A 24,115-nucleotide genomic window follows, 5' to 3' on the forward strand; every position below is an offset into this window, starting at 1 on the left:
CTGACTTCAGTATTATCATGCGAGATTCTCATATGGGAATCAGCGGAATTAAAGGTCTAGTCCCTCCTGCTCAAACCGGTAAACTGTTGTATCTCACTGTTAATTTTAGAGGGGTAACATAATAGAAAACCTTGCTTGCAGTCTGGTACGCAACTACATTGAATGAGACCCAAAAGCACTTTTTACACACACCAAGAAATGAGATAAAAACAAATCCATGCTGAGATTTTTATTCAAGTCTCAACTAAGTGATAGAAATGCTTTACCAATTTACAGAGCACTAAAAACACCTGTTGTATGCATATGACGGGAAAATGTCAAAATAGGCTGCAGCTACATGAGATCTCAATTGCTTGTGAGGGCAGTTTTAGATCTGTACATTTATTCCATTTATTATGCAATACTGAATGCAGACACTACAGGGAGACGAGAGTGCAGGGTGTGTAACTCCACAGCAATTATTATTTTAGACAAAACCGTAGATGCAAATATCTGAAAACGAGGCTATAAAAAAGTAGGTGGACCTCAGTTGGAAAACAGTTTTAAGTGACTCAACTCATTGTTTTACATGTCAGACTGTATTAAGTGGATCAAAACCAGATAATTAAAAAAATACTAAACATAAAAGACTCACAAATAGTACTTCACCACTCTCACAATGCCATACACACAGACAAGAGGCCTTTGTGATGTTTTGTAGTTTATAAAAAAAAAAATGAAGCCAACAGATGTAAGGGCTGCACAAAATCTTCAAAGCAAACAGCATGGCTCCATTTCCACCCAATTTCCCCAAAAGAATCATTAAAGTTTGATCTCATACTACCCCAGCCTAAACTCCAGTTAGAAGTGCTAAAAATGTAATCATTCAATATACATATGGTGTGACAGACCAAAGTAAGAGTTCATAGGTAGAAAGAACAAGTTGCCAGGAGCAGAGGTTTGGGTTGAGCATCCAGGACGGGCCGAGTGTCGTATAAAAGGAAAAGTACATTTCAGAAACAAAAGGGTTTGCGCAGCGCCACAAACTATCACACTGATAAGCTTTCCTTTTTGCTGGGATAAATAATGGACCAAAGGGTGTGAGCAATGGGGCCTTCTGGCTTGATATCATTTTGTACAAAATGTCCAAAACATCAACAGATACTGTAGGAAATGCCAGGTGTGTCGCAACGTTGTTGGGCAAGGAGTCAAACAAAGAGGCCTCCATCTTTTAGTACTTGGTCCACTGCATTGGTGGTTAAGGGTCTTTCAGCTTTCAACAGCAGGTGGTTCCACTTCCGCAGAGATGGAGTTGTCTGCTTCTTCATAGGTGTGTGTCTGTTCTTCAGCAGGGCTGTCTGGGCTCCGTCTAAAGAGAAAGTGCACAGTCAGTCACAAGTACTTCTGTGCTTAAATCACAATTACAAGTATATTAAACAGGGAAGATGTTCACCTAAGCTTTATCATTGTTAACAAATAAGTCGCATTCCAACATACTGAATATACTAAGTGAAGTTTACAATGGTTCAACTTAAGCCTAAGTAGGACACTTCTCCAAGGAGATTCCTGTCTTTTTATTGGCCATAAGATACCTGCTAGAATATCCTTTCAGCTGCATATGCCATGACAACTGAAAGCAGAGCAAAAATAATGTATATAGCTTCAAATGGGATCTTCACCTGCTTGGACTTGAAGGGGTATCGTCATTATTCTCCTCCTGGGCAGGTGATTTTGGTTTTTCCTCTGTCTCCATATCATCTTTTTTCTGCTCTGATTCCCCGTTCACTGGAGTGGAGTCTAGAAAAGCAGAATTTACATTAACATAGGCATACAAGGCAAACCAAACCAAGCCTGATGAAAAAAATCCACATAATGTAGAATCCAGATCACCACTACATCCAAAATGAGGCTTTTTACCTGTGCCTTGTGTCTCTTTTTCATTATCTTCTGGTTCCTTGTTCTCTGTATGAGGTTTAGCTGCCACCTCTGGCTTGCCCACAAAGCGAAGTTTTAACTTGTTGTAAACGTCACTTGCTTTTTCCATGACTGCATTGCTGGCCTTATACCGCCGAATCTAAATTGTAACAAAAAACGCATAGAGGTTACAATGGAGAAGACAATTCAAATAGGAAGCATGCTGCTTTTTTTTTTTTTTTCAATATTTGCAATTCATTTGTGTATTTGGTTGTGATGTGTGTATCTGCAGTGCATATGTGGTCAAAGTGATGAAGATGTTTTCTAAATTTGTTCTCTCTATTTGCATGTGTTTTCTTAAGTCCACTGTAATTAGCACTCTGGGAAGCAACTGGTAACATATTGTGGCCACTACAGGGCATGGATTACCCTGTCTTAATGCTAGACGAGTTTGCAAACATACAAGTAATGTCCAAATGCACCTTCTTTAATGTGGCAATAACTTCAGCATTCTTATGGAGGATCTGACTGGTGACGGGCACAGCCTCAAGCTCTGCCAGGGCCTGTAGACACCGCTCTATGTCCTAGAAAACACACAAATACATCAAAATTTAGTTTTTAAAGCTGACATAAAAAACAGAAAGAAGAAAAACTGTATGAAACCAAAACCATAGATGTCACTTACGGGGTTGTCCACTTTGAGTGCAAACTTTATATCTGTGTGGAGTTTCTGTAGCCGTTCTTCTGGTGATGGCTCTGCATGCAAACACACAAAGTAATTGTCAATGCACTGTACTATTTTACTGCCTCCCTCTCAATGAAACAATAAACATAACTTAGCATTTAGGGAAGTGTTGCACGGTTTCAATCTATGCAAAAAGGTTTTCCAGGCACTAACTGCTAGTCAGCTGTAGAAAACAAGAGCAGTGCATGTGAAACTGAGTAACTTACCCTTTTTCTTTTCCACTTTCTTCTCTGGCGGCCTCTCTGGTTTGCGTTTGGGTTTTTCAGGCTTAGACCTAAGAAAGACGGGTATTCTGTGATCTGCGTACATTAAGGTTAATGGTGTTATCCTAATGAGGTTTGCATACTGTAGCCTGTTCCTCATTGTGCACTGACCTTGCTCTGGACTTTTCCTCTAACCGCCTGGCTTTCTTCTCTTTTAGCTCTTTCTCCTTTCTTTCTTTTCTCTCCTTTTCTTTTTTTATTCTTGCCTTTTTCTGGTTGTCTGGCTTTTTGGATGGTTTCTTCACCTTTAGATAAGAAAAGCACAAGAAGCTACATATGTTAATAGCACCAAAAAGCAAAATATAAACATCATTTAGATAATTAACGTGTTTGCTTTTTTAATTTCCAGCAAGCCACTTTACCTCAGCTGGTGGTGGAGAATCAGAGTCAGAGGGTGCAGGGATCGGAGGTGGGGGGGGTTTCTTGGACTTCTTCAGTGGGTGATCATCTACGCCTTCGTCTGAGCTACTGCTGCTGTCACTATCGCTCCCTTTTTTACCCTTATCTTTCTCTTTTTTCTTTTTCTCCTCTTCCTCTTTCTCTCTCTCACGTAGCCGGCGGAGCTCCTCTGCCTCCTCCTTTTTCCGGCGCTCCTCCAGCTCTCGCCTTCGTTCCTCATCTCGTTTCTTCCATTCACTGATGCGGTCAGGTTCACTGTCACTGTGACAAAACAGGGCAACGTTTATGGTACCTTTTACACCAAGCTAAAATTCACATTACAGTTCATATTAGTAACAATCTGTGGTGCATGAACGGATAAAAAGAAGGCTTAGCCTGACCTGTCGCTGTCGGAGGATGATGAAGGTGCTCGTTTTGCTGGGGTGGGTTTGGGTTTCCGTGCACGAGGCTTTGGTGCAGGCTTTTCTGTGGAAAAGAAAAAACAAGCATTGGGCATATTTACATGAGCAAAAAGAAAGGCATGAAACCATCCCTCCAATACCACAAAACATACATGTCTACGATTCTGCATGAAGCTCTAATTAATTCATAAACCAAACTGCAGGCTGCACCTTTCTTGCGTGCTTGTGGGCCCTTCCGAGGTGGCGGCTCTGAGTCTGATTCAGACTTTGAGCCAGACTGGGATTCTGAGCCAGACAGAGCGGGTCGAGGTTTCTCATCCTCTGAGTCGCTGTCCACTACTTTCTTCTCTGACCCTGATCCTGACTCTGAATCTGAGTCAGATGAAGCCTTCTACAACATAACAGAGAAAAGGGGATATAGGAGCAAATGGGGCAAAAAAACAGCCATCACATAAGATATTCAAAATACTTTTATTGTATAAGGGGATAATGGTTCACCTTCTTCTTCCCCCTGCCTCCTGTTTTCTTTCCGCCTCTTCCACCAGTTTTCTTCTCTGGAGTAAAGTCCTAATGGAAGAATAAATGTGTAATTTTTAAAGATTGTTTAGTTTCAGAGCAAATCATACTCTGTTTTGTGCATGTGTGTGCATGTGTGTGTGCGCGTGTGTGTGTGTGTGTGTGTGTGTGTGTGTAATTACCTGATCACTGTTCTTTCCAGAGTCAGATTCTGAAGGTGTGGGTTCTGATTCAGAAGGGGATCCACTTTCCTCTTCATCTCGGTCACTAGACGAGCCTCGAGCCTTTTTTGGAGGAGGAGGCCGCTAAAATAGAAAACAAATAAAAAAATATTTTAAATCATTTTTAATTATTTGTGATTGCAGTCAGTTAAGCCAAACAATCTGACCTGTCACTTACTCACATGGTTTGAGTGCAACTTACATTCAAACCATGCAGACAAGTTCCAACTACTCATGGCTCATTACGCTTTTGTCATTGCTAATTAGCAGATAATTATTGGTCGTTTTCTGTTCTATCATTTGTTTTCATTCTTACTTAAGCTGGTAACAAGTATCCAAGTATTGTGATCACAGGAATTAATCATAAATAAAACTGAATGTCTGAATTACTTTGGGAGCTGGTGGCTTTCGCTTCACTCCACCTCCCCTTCCACGGTCTTCACTCCCAGAATCTGAGTCAACCTCACTTCCCGAGTCGGCTTTCCGAGGAACTGCAACCTCTTCGTCATCCTCATCCTCATCACTTCCACCTCCAGCATTGTTGCCTTCACTGTCAGATGAACTTGCTGGCTGCAGATGAACCATGATAAGATTAACACAAATGGAAAATTTGTGAAATGAAATGCAGTCTACAAAGCCAGTCAAAAAAATCCAGTCTCTTTGTTGCAACTTCAGCATTTTAAAGAATATTTTTGACATGTTGCCTTTCCATGACAATTTGCATTAGAACTGGGTGAAGTTACGGTTACACAACATCTTAAACAGTTGTGCACCAGTATACACATAACTTTAATTGAAAGAAACTCATAAGTTACTGATGAGCAGATGTGACACCAAATTCTAAAACAATGGACATAATGGTTTCTAAAATTCATTCATAATCAGGATCACAAACTACAAATGAATCTGAGTCAAAACTAAAACAAGTAGGTGACACAGTATGACACCTGAAGTTAAGTCAACATCTGTACCATCTTTTTGCACATTTGATAATGGCGTATGGGATAAGTGCCTCAGGGTACAGGGTGACTTACTACAGGTGGGGCACTGTAGGAGGCATGTGGATTGTTCTGGATCTCCCATAAACCTTCATTGAATCCTTTTCTTTTGTTGGGCTTTCCATAGCGTTCTCTGTATTTTTCATAGGCAAAAAGGTCCTTTGCTGCAAGGAATGCTCTGTAAAACAGAAAGATAAAGAAAATGTGAACAATTTACCTTCTTAAACTTATCTACTTCACTACAACCAAGTTTCATTCTGACTTGAGACTTTAGAACAGTAGAATGTGCCACCTAGTGACAGATTGATATACCGCAGGTGCCATCTTGTCAAACAGATTCATGCAGGATCAAACATGTCAACACATCTGTCCAAAACACACTGCCCACTCAATCTGACAAAAGTCAAAGGTCCTTTGGACTGTTAACTCCTGAAAGGAGAGTAATATGCAATGGTGTGAGACAAAAGTAATGATTTTTGTTTATGTCACACACCATTGCTCTCACAAAGGGAATATCAGATTAAAAATAGACGAGTCAGGGCCTAAATTTAAAATTGGTACCACCAATTCAACCATGCATGATAAAAAAAAAGAGAATATAATAATATATAATTGGATTTCAGCCAATAATGTGATTCAATTCCCTCCCTTTCAAACTGATAAAAATCAATTTTAGTTACCTAACTTTTAACAGTTGTGAAAATGCAATTAACTTTAACCTCTAAGTGACTGTTGATAGTGTTCTACTCACGTTTCATGTGTCCCAAAGAAAAATATTGGGATTTTATTAGGAGGTGGCTTCACTGCCCCATCAGCCACATCTTCAATCTGTAAACAACAAAAAAATAAACAAGTGTCAAATAGAAAATATCACACACGATTTCTGTAGACCTGGGACTCAACCATGATGGTAGCACGCACTGATGTTGATTACCTCCATAAAACAAAATATCATTGATTAATTTTAACTTATTTAAATTGTTTGACAATGCAACTCACAATAAGCGAGTTTTTACATGGAGAAGATGCCTACTTTCCTAGAAAAAATACGCGCTTATCTCAAACGTCATTTCCAAAATATTAACGTTAGCTTTGCTGCTGTACGTTTCCATATAGATGAGGCCGACAGCATCTCATGCAAATTATGCTGCTGCTGCACTGGCTGTGGGGCCTCTAACGCAGCCTCTCAGCCGACTAAAGATTAAGTTATGTATCGGTGTGATAGGTATCCATGTCAGACAGAGCCGAAGATACAGAGAACCTTCTCCAGCGTCCCATGCAGAGCAGCCCACCCCCTCCACCCCTCCGGCTGCTGTTAACGTTACTTGCTTACCCTGGCTGGCCAGTGGGGGTATCCCTTCATTTTAGCGAAGACCAGGTCTCCGGGCTGAAAGTTGTGTGGCATTGTCCTGCTCCTTAGTGCAGCTTGGGTTTAAAGAATATTAAGCTGCGTAGCCTTTCTGTGTCTCTCTTCGTTTGCTGTTTTCAGGTCGACACGAAACCTGGAAACGATGGGGTTAGCTAGCAAGCTAACAGTGTACCAACGTTACCGCGAGAAGAGACAGCGGAGGGAAGATAGCAACAACGCACTACGCACTTCCGGCGAAGGCTTGTTCTCATGCTTCAAAATAAAGGTCCGTCTACGTTGACCCGTAATATTTAAATGAAAAAATGAAAATGATCCATCTATATATATATATATCGTGGGTGCATTTGGCGTAAACAACAAAAATACATTTTGTTTTAATTGCCAGATAGATAATAAAATTGGTAAACTTTTCTTAGATGGGTCCATGTTTGGTACAGGTGTAACATGAAATTATATTTATTGAGTTGCCAGTCTCATCGCTGTCAAAGCGTCAGCCTCCATATATTTTAGTGTCACTATACAGCTGCGGATTTATTATTATTGTTTATGTATATTCAATATAATAATAATATCACGTTTATTTGGTTCGTACAAAATTCTGTAAAAATATGAAGAATTAATATGAAAAATATAAATAAACAAGAGCACACATATAAAAACTAAAAAAAGAAACCAAATTTTGTTTTGTTTTTAAATGCTCTGCTTAAGGTGTATGTTGGGTTTCTTTGTGACCCTTTACATTTATGAATATAAAAACTTGGCACTGAAACAAACATTTTCAGTAAATTAATCTTAGTCCCACACATACACATTGATTAATACATTGATTGATTGGTGGTACACTGATGTTTCTGTGCCATGTCAGAAAATCAACGTATTAGAAATGTCATATCTATGTTTATTTAAAAGGTTGTTTGTTGGATAAATCAAAAGTATGCATTAAAAACAAATACTAAATTATGTAACGTTTCCGACTTTTATCCTACAAAGCAAATTGAGCTTGTTTGTCACAGCGGATATAATGTCGTGCAATATTATAAGAGGCTTCACTGATCCGGATGTAGCAGCCTGATCGTTTCCACTCGATACGACAACCCGAGCGGAAATCCCACCTTTCGTACTTCGCTATTGGCTGACTTACGATCAGTTTCCTATTCATCCAATGACATATTACAATGTGGAAGGATGCACTGACCTCCCCCCGGATTCACCTCTAATGAGAAGCCATGTTTCGGTCTCTGAGACGCGTCCAGCAGTTTAACTGCAACCTCCTGACTTTGCAAAGACACACCGTCAACTCTAAACTCCTCATTTGCACGTCCAGAATGGCCAGTTCAGAGTACAGGCTTGAGCGGGACACGTTTGGTGAGCTCAAGGTCCCAGCTGACAAGTACTACGGTGCCCAGACCGTCAGATCCACCATGAACTTCAAGATAGGGGGACCGAGTGAGAGAATGCCAATCCAAGTGATCAAGGCCTTTGGTATCCTGAAGAGAGCGGCTGCTGAGGTGAACAAGGAGTACGGCCTAAACCCAAAGATAGCAGATGCAATCATCCAGGCTGCAGATGAGGTTTCAGCTGGTAAACTGGACGATCATTTCCCTCTGGTGGTGTGGCAGACTGGATCTGGAACTCAGTCCAACATGAACGTCAATGAGGTGATCAGCAACAGAGCTATTGAGATCCTGGGAGGGAAACTAGGCTCCAAAGATCCTGTCCACCCTAATGACCATGTCAACAAGAGTCAGAGCTCCAATGACACCTTCCCCACCGCCATGCACATTGCTGCGGCCACAGAGGTCCATCAGGTCCTGCTGCCAGGCCTGCAGACTCTGCATGATGCTCTGGCTGCTAAAGCGGAAGAGTTCAAAGACATCATCAAGATTGGGCGCACGCACACTCAGGATGCTGTGCCGCTCTCCCTGGGACAGGAGTTCAGTGGTTACGTCCAGCAGGTGAAGTACAGCATTGAGAGAGTGAAGTCTGCCATGCCCAGGGTGTATGAACTGGCAGCAGGAGGCACAGCAGTAGGAACAGGACTCAACACCCGCATTGGCTTTGCTGAGAAAGTAGCTTCCACCGTCTCCTCTCTCACGGGCCTGCCATTTGTGACAGCTGCCAACAAGTTCGAAGCTCTAGCAGCCCACGATGCCCTGGTGGAGCTGAGCGGAGCACTGAACACAGTGGCTGTCAGCATGATGAAGATTGCCAACGACATTCGCTTCTTGGGATCAGGACCCCGCTCTGGCCTGGGGGAGCTCATCTTACCAGAGAATGAGCCAGGAAGCAGCATCATGCCAGGCAAGGTGAACCCCACCCAGTGTGAGGCCATGACCATGGTCGCAGCCCAGGTGATGGGAAACCACGTGGCAGTCACCATCGGAGGCAGCAACGGACACTTTGAACTCAACGTCTTCAAACCTATGATGATCAAGAACGTCCTGAACTCTGCTCAGCTACTGGGCGATGCGTCCGTCTCCTTCACCAACAACTGTGTGGTGGGCATCCAGGCCAACACAGAGAGAATCAACAAGCTCATGAATGAGTCTCTCATGTTGGTCACTGCACTCAACCCACACATCGGTTATGACAAGGCAGCCACCATCGCCAAGACCGCTCATAAGAAAGGCTCTACGCTGAAGGCCGTGGCTGTGGAGCTGGGCTACCTGACCGAGGAGCAGTTTGACCAGTGGGTGAAACCAAGTGAAATGCTGGGGCCTAAGTGAACTCTGACAACACAACACTTAAAAGAAAATACATTCTCTACTGTGAGAAATGAGTATTTCCGTTCAACCAAATAAGAACTGTATGAACAAAACTTGCTCTGAATCCTGAACATCTCTTACCTCTTAATAAAAAGTTTGAGAATCATTTGCTGTTGTTTGATGCAGCCTCTTACTGGTGTTATTCAACTTAATCCAGTTGAATATGGTGGAAAAAAGTTTTCTCATGTTAGACCTGGGCCAAATGATATTTAAATTTTATCATTTTATTCAGCTGACTAAACATTTGTAACACATGATGGAAAGATTGTGAAAATGTTGAAAATCAATACAACAGTAAATCCCACATATTTGTGAATGTTACTTAACCCAGGTTAGTCACACATACACCTTCATGTCTTAAATATGTATTATCAGGCAATGTAGTGTTTTTAGTAGATACACCTGTTGCTTAACATCAATAGGAAGTTTCACCATCTATACTTTTTCTGTGTGAATTTGTATACACAACTGTTGGTTTTGGTAGTCAAAGTCTTATGAAATACTTTGTTGTTCAGGTGGTTCACATGTTCACCCTGTGCCATCCCAAATAATTCAACATGGACTACTGTTCCTTGCGTGTTCTGGTTTACAGCATGTGTGCCATTTGTGCAGCCTTCCAGTTCAATGAAATATATATTAATTAAAAAGCAAATATATATTCTGGTTTCCTGACGTATTGTTTACACACACATACTTTTTAAGTCTTATTTTTATATTTATGAAACATCAACCAACATGATCAGTTGTCAAATTACATCAAAGAGATACAGCATATAAGATGAAGAAAACAAAGACAAATCATACGTTCACTCAAATTCTTTATTGTATACACCAGGAATTACAACAAAAGAATAAATGAATGCCAGCTGAACCAAATTTAATTGTGTATATCTATATATATATAAAAACATTTCAAAAAAACATAATGTGCGAGATTTTTGTCGAAGCGGTAAACAAAACAAGAAACATTTTCTTCTATTTGGTCCAGCTGACCTTCGGAATATCATAATGCTCTGTCAGTGTGTCCAGGTGGCGATTGAAATCCTGCAAAACAATAGAAGATACATTCATTTTTGCTAATATATTTTTCTGTTCATAAATATGAGAGCATTTCTGGTGCAACTTAGAACATATAAAAGACACAAACAAATGTGTATAAATGTATAAAAACAAACATTTAGATTTATGTCAATTGTCCAATTCAATTTACTTAATTGACTGTGCTGTTTTATAAGTTTGAATTAACAAGCTAAATTGAAAGGTGCTCTGCAAGGTCTGATACACAACTTACCTCGACTCTGTGTTTGTGTGTCTTTGAAGCTTTGTTCAATATCCTCTCCATTTGCTGTATGAAAAAAGAGACAGGGGCAAAATGAATGTCTTGAAAAATGCACATTATCACTGTCAGTTTAGGCACAATATAAACACCTTCACAAACACATCACTACCAGTATACTACTGAACAACACCAACAAGAAAACATGGGTACTGAACTTGACACTATCACCTGTTTGCAATAAGTCACATGTAGGCTATGTATGCCTAGGCTTCACAACACATCATGCTGCAACACTTACACTCGAGCAATGAACTTCGATCCTTCAATAGAAAAAGGGCTGACAAACGTTATCATGATGCTCAGACTAATAAAGTGAGGCTGTGAAACATCATTCACTATGCTGCTGAGCTAATAGTTATTTTTAAGCCGTTTCAGTTTGGGATCACTCTGCTGAGGTAAGATTTTGATTTAACACAGTTGACTTCGGTATTTTCAATATAACTGGCACTTCACTAGCAACAGGAAAGTTCAAAACAGCACGTAAGTTAATAATCTACTGCCCCCATATGGATAATTTGGTTGTTGGTTGTGAAGCTAAGTGTGCAATTCGCATTTACCATATAATTGGAAAGTATCATATCCAAAGGGTAATTGAATTTTGGGATTCCTGTTTGTGTACTATTTTACACTAGTGTTTGTTCTTACATAAACTCTTCTGTGTACCTCTGTCAATCAGTGCAAAATGGTGTGCTTATTGTTGGATTGTGTCAAAGTATGGCCCATCTTACCCTTCATATTAATATGGCATTGATAAATCAAACAAAACAGCCATAGCTTTTTGCCTTCTTTACCCAAAATTTCACATCTGCTAAAATTACATCCACTCATTTGGCAGAGTAAAATGATTTTATAAACAATGCCTCTGACCAAATCCTTGATCAGTCATTGGGCACTCTTTAATGTTGAAAAACGATAACTTACCCTCTTCTCTTGCATCTTGTCAAAGGCTATTTGGGCTGGTGTCCTTTTGTCAAGATATACTTTCTTGGTTTTCACCTCCTCCTCTTTTTGACTTGACACGACCTGCTCCAAGCGATGCTTACTCTCTTTATCCTTCTTCTTCTTCCTAAAAAAAAAAGGTAAAAACAGTTGGTTGATAAGTGGCTAGTTAGAGGCCTGTACTATGAAGCAGGATTTGGAGTTAGGTAACATCAAGTTTAATCCTGGGTTCACTTTTTACTGGGGTAAATTACCAGGGTAACTCCTAACCTGCTCCAGAGCAGGTCAACTTCATAGGATCACATCTAAACCTGTCAACAACCCAATTACTGACCAATCAGATTACTTGAAAAACAGAGTCATATCATTCCAACACAATCCCGACAGGAACAAAAGAGTTTACAATAAAGTGACAAATAATGACAAGCAGTAGCCGTTTTTATAGAACAGTTCGAAGTTTTTGCTGTTTAAGGCTTTCCATGTGCTCACTTTCATTTTAAAACAGAACTTCTAACAAGCAGGGAGAGTTATCACACTAAATAACTACATAATAACAATTATTGCTTCATTTGAACTGAACAGAGACTTTTTTTTAATTCCTGACAGTGTTAATGCTTTTTACTCTCTTCTTCCATCACTAGAATAACATGAGGAGACGATGGCAATAACTGAAAATAAAAACTAATCCCTCTGATGACTTTTAATTAGGGCTGAATGATATACAATTGTGATTATGTCGGCAGACATTGTAAGTGAGATATGAGTTTGGATTTCAGTCAGAATGGTCATTTTTGCGTTACATTTTCACTGAAAAGAATAGAGCCAGTCAATAATCAGCTTCATGGTGCGTGTTATACGGGACAGCCAGTGTTAGGTTCAGTTAAGACAGGCAACGAAAAGATATCCTGGGTATGTTGGACTTGCTTCGAAGCACAGGCCTCAGGTTATACACAAACAAACACGTCCACACACGACGATGGGAACAGTCTTTGTCCTAATGAGTATATCCTGTGTATATCCTATGTTTTTTTTTTAAAAAAGACTTATTTGTCAATGTTCATATTATATATCAATGGTAGTTTGACACGATGAGGTAGAGTTAATCTCATCAGTCCTCTGTGGTTTGTTGTTGTTTTGTTTTTTTTGATGAAGCTAATGCTAAATAGCTCATATTTTCAAAGCACTTCATAATGTTATGGCAAGCAGTGCTGAGATTACAAAGAGGACCGGTGATTTCCGATTGTAAAGCGGTATTTTCACAGTGAATTTTCCTCCAAAAAAATCTTAATCGTATTCAGAGAATCCTAGTAAACGTTACTGTGGCACTGGCACTGTTTTTCTATTAGCAAACAGGCTAACATTAGCCTCGCCTGAATACCAGGGGTTTATATCAGTCGCGACTGGGTATTTAAGTAAATTTTTTCTTACTTATTATAATGTGTTGCCAAATGTCACAATACTTACTTTTTCCCAGCCGAAACGTTTCCCACACCCTTTAATTTCAGGGCACTCTTCTGGGCTGTAGCGTACTCCGACATTTTCGAGAAGCTCGTTCTTTTTCTTCTTCTACTGTTTTATTTGTACAGCACCAGGCGATGGTTCACCGGCTGCCACCTGTCGGACAAAAAGGGAAATGACCCAAGTCGGCCACCTTATATCCGCCGTCCTGTAGTGTGTCTTCCCGTCCAGACAGTAGCAGTAGTTTATTCTAACAGAAAGGCGAAAGACAAAGCGGAAAGCGGAAGTCAAAGGGAGCCATGAATGTCACACCATAGTATGGTGGACAGCGATTTTAAGTAACCTTAAATAAAAATGTGGGCGCAGAGTTTATTCAGGATAACACCTTTAACGAAATGCATCACAGCCATCAGCACGACTGCGCTCTGCAGGACGAACATGTTAAACAAAATACAGATATGTGGATATGCGAAGAAAGTTGGTGAGTAAAGATGACATGTTTGCTCAGCATCTTACAACAAAACTTAATGTTCTTCAGTGCCAGTTTTAAATTGGCTCTGGTGATGAAATGCGTCAAATTTAGTTGACACATGTAGTCTATTTACACTACTGCGTGTGCCATTAAAGATCAAAAAAGACTTGGCAGCACAAGTGTACCCGTGTCTGGTAGTATAATAATACATATTCAATTTTGTTAATATATTCCTTCCCAGTTATATTTAACAAAGCACTCATAGGTTTGCTTGCAGTCAATCCAGAGCCAATCTCAATGAACACATATTGATGTCAACATGATGTTAAATTGATTCTTTCCCCTGACCTCCAGCCACCAAAGGAAAAGGTAAAGGCATGGTGAAGGAAGAGCTGAAGGGTCCAGAAGTGTGTAAAGACCCCGTCAGACTTACTTCTTATGCAGTAGGGGTCAACATCTTCAAGCAAGGAGAAGACCCCAAACTGAAGCCTCATGAGGAATATCCAGAGTGGTGAGAGCACGTTCCTGTTTGACTGATTTCATTTCCTCGTTTTTAGAGAACTTTGTTGAGGAAACTGTTTTTAGCTGGTTGAAAATAAACAATGAAATCATTATGAATGTTTCCTTCTGTGTTGATGAGATATAGGCTACATGTATTTTCCCCATTTTACACATAATATGCCCCATTTATTTACTTATATCCACAAATTTTCAAACATCATATGTTCCCTCTTACAATTAACGTTACTCTCGCCACCTACACATAGTATATATCATTCAAGCTTGTTGTTTCAGCAAATGATATCCATTCCTTGAAATCACACATACAGGAAATTACAAACAGAAACAGTCTGAGGAGGGAGGTGGCAGAAAAGCAGCTCTACTCGAGTGATGATGATGATTCCTTTATCATTTGCTCAGGTTGTTCCAGTTGAACCTGGGAATGCCTAAAAAGCTTCATGAGCTGAAGCCAGACAGCTGGGAATACTGGGAGCGTCTGAGGAAGGAAAACATATGGCGCTCCAACAGACTACATAAAGGGAAGAAGTTTTAAGCCATCACTGGACTGACAGTGGGCAGCCCCAGTCCTGTGCAGCGATGTTCTTCAGACTCTGAACTGAATTACGATGACATTGACATGTTCAGATCCCACGTCAAGTTCCTGAATGAAATGTCATTAGACCAACTCTTTACCACTTGTCATTCATGTTGTAGTTTATCTGAAATCATGCAGCATATTCAGTGGTTTCTCTGCATAGGCCCCCGGTAACAGTATTTGAAAGCTGAAAGAAATATTGTAACTGTTACTGATGTAGGCTTTTGAGTACAGTGTATGACTTCAGGAAGTTCATCACCGGTAATGTTGAATACATGGAGGAAAAAAAATAAGACCTGAGACGAACAATGCCGTGGAATCCAGTACATCAACACGGTCAACTCAACAAAACATGAACATTATTAGCAGAAAGGAAGAGATTGAAAGTGCATTCTGACCTTCTCAGCAAAGCTCGTGTGATATAGCTGAAAGCTCTTAGATCAGCTACTAAATGGACCTCGTGTTGAGAGTTCAAAAGTGTAGTGTTTACTGTATTTGATGCAGGGCTATTGTACTGGCATTTGTACAGTGGTAATGACTTGATGATATTTCCTCAAATCACTTTCACCCTTTGTTTGCAGACTTATAAATAAATATGAATAAATACCCAACAAATGATGCCTTCTATTCTTGCAGAACAACCTATAGTTTTAATCCATGTTACTGGAATTAAACTGGAATTAATGCCTCTGTTAATGGTTAGTACATCATTTGTTAGTGTTTAGTTTAGAGACCAGTTCTCAATTCCAGAACAACGTTTGGGTTACTGGGTGTGGAGATGGAGGACCTTGGTCACATGACTTAAGTCAGAAGTTTGGCGACTTGACACTTGCTTGACCAACACTAATAAAAGACTTGACTTGACTAGGTATTCATGACCTGAGACGAGACTAAGACTTGAGAGAGATGACTCGAAAAGACTCTATTTTTCTATTTGGGTTTTTTGACAAGTTACATTTTGCTTGTGAAACATGATTGGATGATCTCTAGTGTGATGCCTGCCAACCAGCTATTTGGACTGCAAGAGGAACATCGCACAATGCAAGTTCCACATAGCCATGTATTGTAATAGAGATAGAATGGCAAACAGTAGAGAGCATACCTTTGCCAAGGCTAAACAATCGATCAACAACTGAGGGGAGAGATTAAAAAAAATCCTCCTTTAACTAGGATCCAGAGCAAAATTTAATGGATTCTCCGCCGGCCCATGCTGAATTCCTCCAGCAAGTTCGGGGCAAATCAGGATCAAACTATCAAATCAAAGTAGTTTTTGCTGACATTTAAACAGACAGGGACGAAAACACAATCTCCTTGGTGGAGGTAATAATAGGTAATGAGACTAATAAAAATGATCAGAGCAGTGGGTGGCTTGTAGTCACAGATCCAGACTTAACAATGCCACAAAATGTCAAACCAGTAAGATTTCTAAGGCGTAGGCAGGCTGCTGCTGCTGAAAGTACAGTGAAACTCATCGTGGACACTGTCTTTTGAATAATTTAAATGTGGAAACTGGGGTTAATCATTAGAATTTCTTCTATAACTTCTTAAATGCCTATATTGTCTTGATTCACCTAAAGCAGAGATTTCACTTGCGGGAGTCTCACCACAGTAACTTGAGACTTGCAGGTTAACACTTGAGACTTTCACATGTGTGACTTACTCCCACTTCTGCCAGGTTGCATCCTAACTTTGATTTGTTTTTGCACCGGTAGGTTGGTTTCGATACATGGCACAGCTCTGACAACGCTTCATGCAAATGACCGAGCTTGCCGGGGATGGCAGAAATGAGGAACCGAAATGAGAAGCGAATAATCTGGGGAACAAAATCATGCAAGGCTGGAAGAGTAATGGGGTGTAACATGCGTCATACATCTCCTTTTATTTGAGAGTCTCTCTTCCCTCTCTCTCTCTCTCTCTCTCTGCTTCTGCATTTGACCACCGGCCTGACCTCTGACAAAGTCGGTAAGTCCATAGTTTTCTCTGTTATCCTGATAAAAGTTTCAGTGTATTAATGGCGGAAGCGCAGTTATCAATCGACTTCGCGGTGTTTAGTTTGGTCTGAATACAACCCCGTAGTTTCATTTTCAAGCTGTTGCGCGGCTTGTTTCCTCCATAGGATTAAATATCCTGTACCGTGTGTGTGTGTGTGTGTGTGTGTGTGCGTGTGTGTGCAGTGAACTACAGGCGGATTTTCCTCTTCATGAAGCTGACCACGGGAAAAACCCGAGGCTCTGTTTACAACCTGTTAGTTTTGTTGCGTACCAGCCGTGTAGGCGACCGAGAGGGAGCTCCGTCCACCGGTGAAGCTCCGTGTGGTCGGTCCTCACACACAGAGGCACCTTCTCATGGACTCAGTCCACCGAGGGCAGATATAGCGCGTCAAAGAAACATATAATAAAAATCTTCAGTCCCTGTTTGTCCAGCAGATCTCTGGGTTTGTGAGGGGTGACACTGGAGGAGATGGAGGTGTGGAAAGTGAGTATTGCCGCTCTGAGTGAAGAAGTCCTGGCCAGGCTGTCAAAGATGTTGGACAACTCCACCTGCGGGTGGAGGCAGCTGGCCAGCGCAGTGTCCGAGGAACCGAAACTCCGCTGCAGGTGAGGCAATGAAGGCATCACACAAACCGGGGGGGGGGCAGCTATTCCCACACTCTTTAGTATTTTGACTTTAACAATTATCCTATATTGCAAGGATTCTCTTACATGTGTGTCTCCTCTGAATATTACTGTACATTCCTGTCCCCACCTCGACTAACTCTGCCCCCTGACTCTGTCCCTGCAGTGAAGGAGAGCTGACCAGCTGCTCCCTCCAGGTGCTGAGCGCTGCTGGCAGCCCGGGGCGCACCCTCCTGGCTCGGCTGGCTGATCGCTCCTGCTCCCTGGACTTCCTGCTCCAGTGCCTGAGGAAGGTGGACCACCAGGAGGCCGTGCGGTACCTCACCACCACAGGTAAAATAGTGAAGTGAAAGTGGTCTCATGCATATGCAAATGATTATCAGGAAATGTTTATGAGGAAATACGCATAGGTTTCTTTGGACCGCCCTTGATCTCATTCATAAACTCTGCTCTCTTTAGTCCGTCTGTAGAGTACAGGTTGTGGCTTTAAATTTGATGATGATGCCAGAGGTGGAAAGAGGCCAGTACTTTAATGAGAGTACAGTGGTACTCATCTCTCATCATGGACATTCCCACTTCTCATAGCAGTAAAAGCACAGGGGTAACTAAAAACAAATGAATAATGCCTCTGCCACATTTACGTGTAGTAGTAAGTCATAAAGATAAGCCACACAACCAATAGCAAGACCTGGAAAACTGGTTGTGTCATTTTTTCTCAGCCGTCACTGGGGCTATGATGCCAAAGAAGGAAGTTTAACTTAATTTGAAAATTATTTTATACAGCTTCCAGTTTTTTTTTATTTAGAGCAGTAAAAATACTCAAATCTCTGTCAACCATAAAGCTTTCAAAGCAGAAGAAATATTATTAGGCACTAGTTTATTTTCCCAATCTTTTCACAAATGAATGGCTACTAAAACTATGGCGCAACCTCAGAAGCTACAGAAGAACTGAGTGAGTGTTTCATCTTATCTCTGCTTTTGACTCTTTATTGTCTGTTTGTATGCTTGTTTGTGCGTGTCTGGTAGTGGCAGAGACGATTCGGATCATGGTGCATCCGCAGTCCCAGCAGGCCACAGTGGGGGGCAGGGTGGTACTGACCTGCGGAGCCGCTGGTCCCCCTGGGCTCAGCTATCAGTGGTTCAGAGGCAAGGAGGAGGTCAGTTCAAGATCTTCTAATTAATTGATTATAAAAAGTAAAGTAAGATTTCAGGCCAAACCCTGGGTTATTTGGAATATTCTGTATTTATGTTACTTTTTGGCTAAATCTGCCACCTTTACACCATATTGGTATCATTGTGCTGTTGGTAATGAGACAAATAAATAGTTCTCTTGATGGTTATTATCAAATTGTCATGCAGACTATGGGATATACTCATTACTTTTTTGTGTTAGATTTTGGACGAGACAGGTTGTACGCCAGAGCTGGTTCTGTGTCCTCTATCCCCGGTCCACCAGGGTCACTACATTTGTAGGGTCAACCATGGAGAAAACTTCATCTTCTCTCAGTGGGCTCAAGTTCGCTTGGTTCACTCTGCAGGGTCTAGTCCAGGTACCTCTCCTCTCTACTTTCTCTTCTCCTTGTTTCCCTTGTTTTATTCCATGTCATGGCATGTGATGTAACGTCCTGGTAAATCTTGTCATCTCAGGCAGTCTGTTTCCAGGGTCAGCGAGCGGGCTGCGTATCATCCACCAGCCTCAGTCCCGGGCAGTGTCAGAGGGGGACTCTCTGTTCCTGGAGTGCAAAGCAGAGGCCAACCCTCCTGCCCAGTATGAGTGGTACCACAACACGGTGCCCATGCCACAACACAAGACACGTTCACTCAAAGTAAGTGGACTGCTTACATACTGCCTATAAAAGTCATCATTTCAGAAAACTTCAAATAAAAGTCAATAAAGCTTTACAACCAAGACAAGAGATATAAAGCCACAGAATTATAGTCATGAAAGGTGTGTAAGAAATAAAAAAAGGTCTATTTTACATAAAAATAGGACATGGTGAGTCCACTGGGTGAAGTGGACCAAAACCTTTGAATGTTATAATTAACTATTTGTACACAGTCATATGATGTACTGTATTCTGCATCAGTAAAACGTGTGTAGCTGATTTTGTGTATTTTTGTATTTTTTTCCTGTAGATCCCATGTGTTACCACAGCACACAGAGGACAGTACAAATGTAAGGTGTTCAATTTTTATCATGAGGTGTGGAGCGACACAGCAACAGTCATCATTGGTGAGACCCTAAGGCATAATTTCAATTTTTCTATATATTTTCTATATTTTCTAACCATCAAGTAAATGCCTATGAATTTGTGAACATGCATAGACCAACAGTACAGGAAGTTTGAAACTGCACATTTGTGGGTCCAGTGTCACACCAGAGCTAAACTGCAGGACTGTGAAGTGAATAACTTGTTTTTCTCTTTTATGCAGGCCCCAGTTCCATTACTGATGCATCCTGGGTAGAAGTTGATCGTGGTCTAGGTATTGCTTATTTTATAATTGAATAATTAGAAGGAAAAAAAGGAACTGTTTTGGTTCCTCTGTTATTTTCTGTAACATTTCATTGCACTTTGATTCCTGTTTTTTGTTTGCACCTCTGTGAGAAACAAAGAGTATCATGTAGCCTTTGTGTGTGTGTGTGTGTGTGTGTCAAAGCAATTAAGCTAGTAGCGGGCAGTGTGTGTGTGTTGGATCTGTGTGGTTCACATTAGTTTTTACAATCCGATCAAAAGAAATCAATATGTATGTGAGATGAGACATTTAACACTCTGATGTGATATCAAACAGCACGGGACATTTTTAATTTTCTTCCTTTTCATATCGGTGTTGCCAGACTCACAGGAAGTCCACAGGTCAACTTTTGGACCAGGAATAAATCCGTTACAAAAGATGGCCAATCAGCCCCCATTAGCCAAGCATGGTGTGTTTTATTCAAAAAATACTGTAGTTATAAATAAAGTATTAGTAGACAAAAATATACACTGTTAATAAGTACAGTACATTACTACATTTCTTGGGTTAGTGGGTCTTTTATGATGCCCTATCTTCCCCTCCACAGCAACAGACAAAGTTGCTCTGCTGATTGGCAACATGAACTACCTCTACCACACTCAGCTAAGTGCTCCCATTGCTGATGTCCATGAGTTGACCAATCTCCTCAGACAAATGGACTTCAAGGTGGTTTCCCTGCTCGACCTCAACTGGCAGGAGATGCACAGCGCCGTTACAGAGTTCCTTATGCTGCTTGACAAGGGAGTCTACGGTTTGTCTTGTCCCTTGAGAAAATCCATCTCAAAACTTGTTTTGTCTCTGTGTGTGTACTGTTTAAAGAGCGCACAGACTATAAACTGCTCTGACCCAAGTGGATGTAACATTTTAGTTTAGAGTATAATTTGCAGGATATGGTTGAGATGGTTTAATGGTATCTGTGCTGCATGCAGTATTATTAGTGTAATGGTTTTTTCAACACTTTGCTAAATATAATCTCACTTTTTTGAATGAAATATATAAAAACAACTTTGCCTATTTATAATACAGTATAAAAATGTACCTACCTTCAAAACAGACCAAAAAAACAAAACAAATGAGACTAAGAATCTTACCAATAACGTGCCAGCTTTTAAAGTTTTTGATTCTCTGTGACATCGACAGAGTTCATCAAATTTTATAACACTTCTTTGTCCCTCCTTCTGCAGGCTTGCTATACTTTGCTGGTCATGGTTATGAGAATTACGGCAACAGTTTCATGGTTCCCATCGATGCACCAGCCTCCTACACATCAGAGCATTGTTTGTGTGTACAGAATATACTCACAAGGATGCAGGAGAAAAAGACCGGACTCAACGTATTCCTGCTGGACATGTGTCGTAAAAGGTATCAGTTTTTATTTGAGAGAATGAATCATGTTTTTGTCATGCTGAGATTAGACCATCTGCTGTGCATATTCGGGGTTCACATGTTTTATTTTTTAGAAACCCAAATGATGACGTCATTGTACAACCAGGACTGCTGAAGGTCACAGCAAATATAGTGTTTGGTTACGCCACGTAAGTTTCACATCTTCCTCAGTAATTTGCAAACTATATTGGTGCCTATTGTCGTTGAATGAGTCCAGTGTTTAAGGGAAGAGATGTGTATTAAATACATGTATTGATTATGTAATAGTCTTCCTGTTTTAGATTCACTCATGTGTACCTGGGTGTGTTTAGATGTGTAGATGCAGAAGCATATGAAGTAAAGAGAGAAGATGTGTCCAATGGCATCTTCATAAACTTCCTCAAACAGCGGGTTTGTGAAGATGAGAAGGTGACGGTCATGCTAGACAGAGTGGCTGAAGGTAGGTAGAGCCCCCATGTGATCTTTGATTTCATCCTGCAACAGATTTGCACCGATTACTTTGCATCAACATGTGGCCTGAAAGCGTCACACATGCAAGTGTATGCAAATATGATATATCTCCATTATATCTTGTACTGTATCTGATAATGAAGTGAGCTGTCGTCGTTCGTGCAGTCAAACCTCTCACATAATTAATAATCTTTAATTTAACTAATCACTGTGGTTGTTTTATTCTTTATAGTTTGCAGCTCTGTGTTTGCTCTGGTGTATGAATATAGTAAAAACATTTCCTTCAACAAGAGAGGTGCTTCAAACTATTCTAAAATGTTTTCACCCTGAATGCACCTCTAAAGTTGCTGTTTCTGGGTGGCGAGATGTTTCTGCCTGATAATTTAATGTTGAATTACTCTTTAACATCTCTAATAAGTGTACACTGTACATTGAAAGTTCTTTACTCTACCAGACATGGGTCGTTGTGTAATCACACGAGGGAGGCAGGCTCTGGAGCTCCGCAGTAATCTGTCTGAACGACGCTCCCTCACCGACAAGATACAGACCGCTGAATGCTCGGCATCCTATTCAGCTCGCAATCTGCAGTGGGCCGTCGCTCATGGTACTCTTTACACAAAAATCAACTTCAGTGCTTAAATATAGCAAGTGTTATTGCCGTATCTGTACATTACTTTATTTAATGTTGGTATGAAATGCAAACATTTTTGAATGAAGCACACCTAATTCATGCGCCTGTCTTCATAGTCCTGCCTACGAGCCATCACCTGCAGTTTGACTGTGGCGTGACAGTTCAGCTTGGGTTTGCTGCAGAGTTCTCCAACGTCATGGTCATCTACACTCGGATACTTGAGAAGCCCAAAGAAATTGTTTCCTGTTCCGCTCAGCTTACTGACTTCCCCCAGGTTTGTTCTTCTTATGTAGATGTGAGATTTTAATAGACGCACAAAGTTCTGGCTTAAGATGGCACAGCATGCTTGTGGCCTGGAATCAGTCAGGGTTTCACAGTACACTATTTTAAGCAGGAAATAATTTGTTATTCTGGGTGCTTGAAACGCACAAAAAATATCTAACTTTAATGACCTTTACACTGTGCTCTATGTTTCTTTGGCAGGATGTGGACATTGATCTGAAGAAGAGTAACCAGGAAACTCTGCTTGAAGCCGGTAGTTTATTATTGATCAAAGAAAATCTTCCTTCACCAGAAGTCCCCAGTCTTTACACCCGCATCCGCAGCCTGCAGAGACTCAGGGTCAGACACCAGTTGTTGTTTTCATAATTACTTCTCTTATTTCTGTACTAGGAAAAACCTGTTAAATGTTTATTTGTCCCCATAAATAATTTACTTTTCTGTTACATCGATTTATTGTTCTGATTGAGAGATACTTCATTCTCAAACCTTTTTATATTTTTTCTCAAAAGCTAAAAAACATGTTCTGCTTTTCACTGTTTTAATAGAAGGAGCTCACATTCACTGTCTGTCTTCATTACACCTACTCCAACATGGATGAAGAAGTACAGGAAAGGCAACCAGTAACGGTTGGCAAACCACTGGTCTCCAAACTTAACCTCCATGAACCACGACCACCTCGCGCCTGCTCTGCATCCTCGTCCTTCGAGGGCTTCACCTCTGTTGGGTCATCCTCAAACACATCCTTATATGATGCACAACCTGGCAGAGAGTCTTTCATTACTCTGACTTCATCCAGGACTGCCAATATTCCAGAGGAGACTGACAGTTCTGAAATATTTGAAACCCCTAAACCTCTTGTTGCCAGCAAAAGCTTGCCCCACAGCCAAGTTGATGACACAAACTACAAGTTTAGTGACATGTACAATTTTCACTCTTACTAGACATTTTAAACCCTGATTTGACCATTACATACTGATAAATCAGAGTACACAAAAAAAAAAATTACAAAAGATGGGGAAAAAAACCCTATGACGTTGTCACTGTATGTGGTCATTGTATGTGCATTAAGTTTTTATTTTTTATAAACATTCATATACACATCATATACACATTATAACACATTACACTGCAGATCAAGTTGGATATGTGTTCTGTTTTTAAGAGGTAATAAATAAAACATTGGCTAACCCTTGTAGACGAATTGTATCAACTTATTATCTCAAGTGTATTTTGTGCAAATGTAAAAAAAAAAAAACAGTTGACTGAATGTATGATTCTTGTTTTTCCTGCTGAATGTGTTTGTCATTCATTAGTTCTAACCATGGATGTATTATAAGAAGTTCTTCTTCATCCATGCTTCTCA

General features: G+C 40.6%; 5 protein-coding genes across 7 annotated transcripts; 3 read left to right on the forward strand and 2 right to left on the reverse strand.

Moving 5' to 3' along the window:
- Nucleotides 1–214: 214 nt before the first annotated feature.
- Nucleotides 215–6,993, reverse strand: hdgfl2 (HDGF like 2). The gene is made up of 16 exons (XM_071487727.1): nt 6,770–6,993; nt 6,188–6,264; nt 5,473–5,614; nt 4,829–5,008; nt 4,400–4,522; nt 4,200–4,268; nt 3,912–4,092; nt 3,681–3,765; nt 3,264–3,561; nt 3,013–3,146; nt 2,845–2,912; nt 2,579–2,649; nt 2,376–2,477; nt 1,897–2,053; nt 1,659–1,776; nt 215–1,348 (listed from the first exon to the last, which is right to left on the reverse strand). The coding sequence occupies exons 1-16, from the start codon at nt 6,839–6,841 to the stop codon at nt 1,249–1,251; spliced, it is 1,977 nt and encodes a 658-aa protein (XP_071343828.1). The 5' UTR covers nt 6,842–6,993; the 3' UTR covers nt 215–1,248.
- A 996-nt stretch (nt 6,994–7,989) lies between these two features.
- fh (fumarate hydratase) lies at nt 7,990–10,228 on the forward strand. Its single transcript, XM_071487735.1, has one exon. It carries the CDS (start codon nt 8,032–8,034, stop codon nt 9,529–9,531), a length of 1,500 nt encoding a protein of 499 aa, XP_071343836.1. The 5' UTR covers nt 7,990–8,031; the 3' UTR covers nt 9,532–10,228.
- Nucleotides 10,229–10,375: 147 nt separating this feature from the next.
- On the reverse strand, nt 10,376–13,468 carry fam32a (family with sequence similarity 32 member A). The gene is made up of 4 exons (XM_071487737.1): nt 13,313–13,468; nt 11,831–11,975; nt 10,862–10,915; nt 10,376–10,614 (listed from the first exon to the last, which is right to left on the reverse strand). The coding sequence occupies exons 1-4, from the start codon at nt 13,384–13,386 to the stop codon at nt 10,546–10,548; spliced, it is 342 nt and encodes a 113-aa protein (XP_071343838.1). The 5' UTR covers nt 13,387–13,468; the 3' UTR covers nt 10,376–10,545.
- Nucleotides 13,469–13,553: 85 nt separating this feature from the next.
- On the forward strand, nt 13,554–14,970 carry mrpl54 (mitochondrial ribosomal protein L54). Its single transcript, XM_071487736.1, has 3 exons — nt 13,554–13,787; nt 14,133–14,289; nt 14,700–14,970. Exons 1-3 carry the CDS (start codon nt 13,661–13,663, stop codon nt 14,830–14,832), a joined length of 417 nt encoding a protein of 138 aa, XP_071343837.1. The 5' UTR covers nt 13,554–13,660; the 3' UTR covers nt 14,833–14,970.
- Nucleotides 14,971–16,656: 1,686 nt separating this feature from the next.
- malt2 (MALT paracaspase 2) lies at nt 16,657–23,947 on the forward strand. 3 transcript variants are annotated; one of them, XM_071487732.1, is made up of 17 exons: nt 16,657–16,836; nt 17,301–17,471; nt 17,656–17,822; nt 18,516–18,646; nt 18,883–19,039; nt 19,137–19,315; nt 19,626–19,722; nt 19,923–19,973; nt 20,326–20,412; nt 20,551–20,754; nt 21,188–21,365; nt 21,464–21,538; nt 21,701–21,828; nt 22,294–22,443; nt 22,587–22,744; nt 22,954–23,091; nt 23,298–23,947. In XM_071487732.1, the coding sequence occupies exons 2-17, from the start codon at nt 17,335–17,337 to the stop codon at nt 23,691–23,693; spliced, it is 2,433 nt and encodes an 810-aa protein (XP_071343833.1). In that variant the 5' UTR covers nt 16,657–16,836; nt 17,301–17,334; the 3' UTR covers nt 23,694–23,947. The 3 variants fall into 3 exon arrangements, with proteins under 3 accessions (XP_071343833.1, XP_071343834.1, XP_071343835.1); XM_071487733.1 differs by having other exon boundaries at nt 16,696–16,836; nt 17,298–17,471; nt 23,298–23,826; XM_071487734.1 differs by having other exon boundaries at nt 16,820–16,836; nt 17,283–17,471; nt 23,298–23,826.
- Nucleotides 23,948–24,115: the final 168 nt, after the last annotated feature.

This window comes from Trachinotus anak, unplaced genomic scaffold (assembly GCF_046630095.1).
Source record: "Trachinotus anak isolate AG129_WGS33_773 ecotype Australia unplaced genomic scaffold, CSIRO_AGI_Tana_v1 ptg000010l, whole genome shotgun sequence".
NCBI lineage: Eukaryota > Metazoa > Chordata > Actinopteri > Carangiformes > Carangidae > Trachinotus > Trachinotus anak.

What these genes read in the sequence shown, in the direction of transcription:
- fam32a (XM_071487737.1), bottom strand. Translation starts at nt 13,386, where the DNA reads ATGTCGGAGTACGCTACAGCCCAGAAGAGTGCCCTGAAATTAAAGGGT. An exon ending in ACAAGATGCAAGAGAAGAGG is followed by an intron (nt 10,916 to 11,830) that starts GTAAGTTATCGT and finishes TTTTTCATACAG; the next exon opens with CAAATGGAGAGGATATTGAA. An exon ending in CACACAAACACAGAGTCGAG is followed by an intron (nt 10,615 to 10,861) that starts GTAAGTTGTGTA and finishes ATTGTTTTGCAG; the next exon opens with GATTTCAATCGCCACCTGGA.
- fh (XM_071487735.1), top strand. Translation starts at nt 8,032, where the DNA reads ATGTTTCGGTCTCTGAGACGCGTCCAGCAGTTTAACTGCAACCTCCTG.
- malt2 (XM_071487732.1), top strand. Translation starts at nt 17,335, where the DNA reads ATGGAGGTGTGGAAAGTGAGTATTGCCGCTCTGAGTGAAGAAGTCCTG. An exon ending in CACAGCAACAGTCATCATTG is followed by an intron (nt 19,723 to 19,922) that starts GTGAGACCCTAA and finishes TCTTTTATGCAG; the next exon opens with GCCCCAGTTCCATTACTGAT. An exon ending in GCTAGACAGAGTGGCTGAAG is followed by an intron (nt 21,829 to 22,293) that starts GTAGGTAGAGCC and finishes TTACTCTACCAG; the next exon opens with ACATGGGTCGTTGTGTAATC.
- mrpl54 (XM_071487736.1), top strand. Translation starts at nt 13,661, where the DNA reads ATGTGGGCGCAGAGTTTATTCAGGATAACACCTTTAACGAAATGCATC. An exon ending in TGGATATGCGAAGAAAGTTG is followed by an intron (nt 13,788 to 14,132) that starts GTGAGTAAAGAT and finishes CCTGACCTCCAG; the next exon opens with CCACCAAAGGAAAAGGTAAA. An exon ending in CATGAGGAATATCCAGAGTG is followed by an intron (nt 14,290 to 14,699) that starts GTGAGAGCACGT and finishes TCATTTGCTCAG; the next exon opens with GTTGTTCCAGTTGAACCTGG.
- hdgfl2 (XM_071487727.1), bottom strand. Translation starts at nt 6,841, where the DNA reads ATGCCACACAACTTTCAGCCCGGAGACCTGGTCTTCGCTAAAATGAAG. An exon ending in CCCACAAGCACGCAAGAAAG is followed by an intron (nt 3,766 to 3,911) that starts GTGCAGCCTGCA and finishes TCTTTTCCACAG; the next exon opens with AAAAGCCTGCACCAAAGCCT. An exon ending in ACCCCTTCAAGTCCAAGCAG is followed by an intron (nt 1,349 to 1,658) that starts GTGAAGATCCCA and finishes CTTTCTCTTTAG; the next exon opens with ACGGAGCCCAGACAGCCCTG.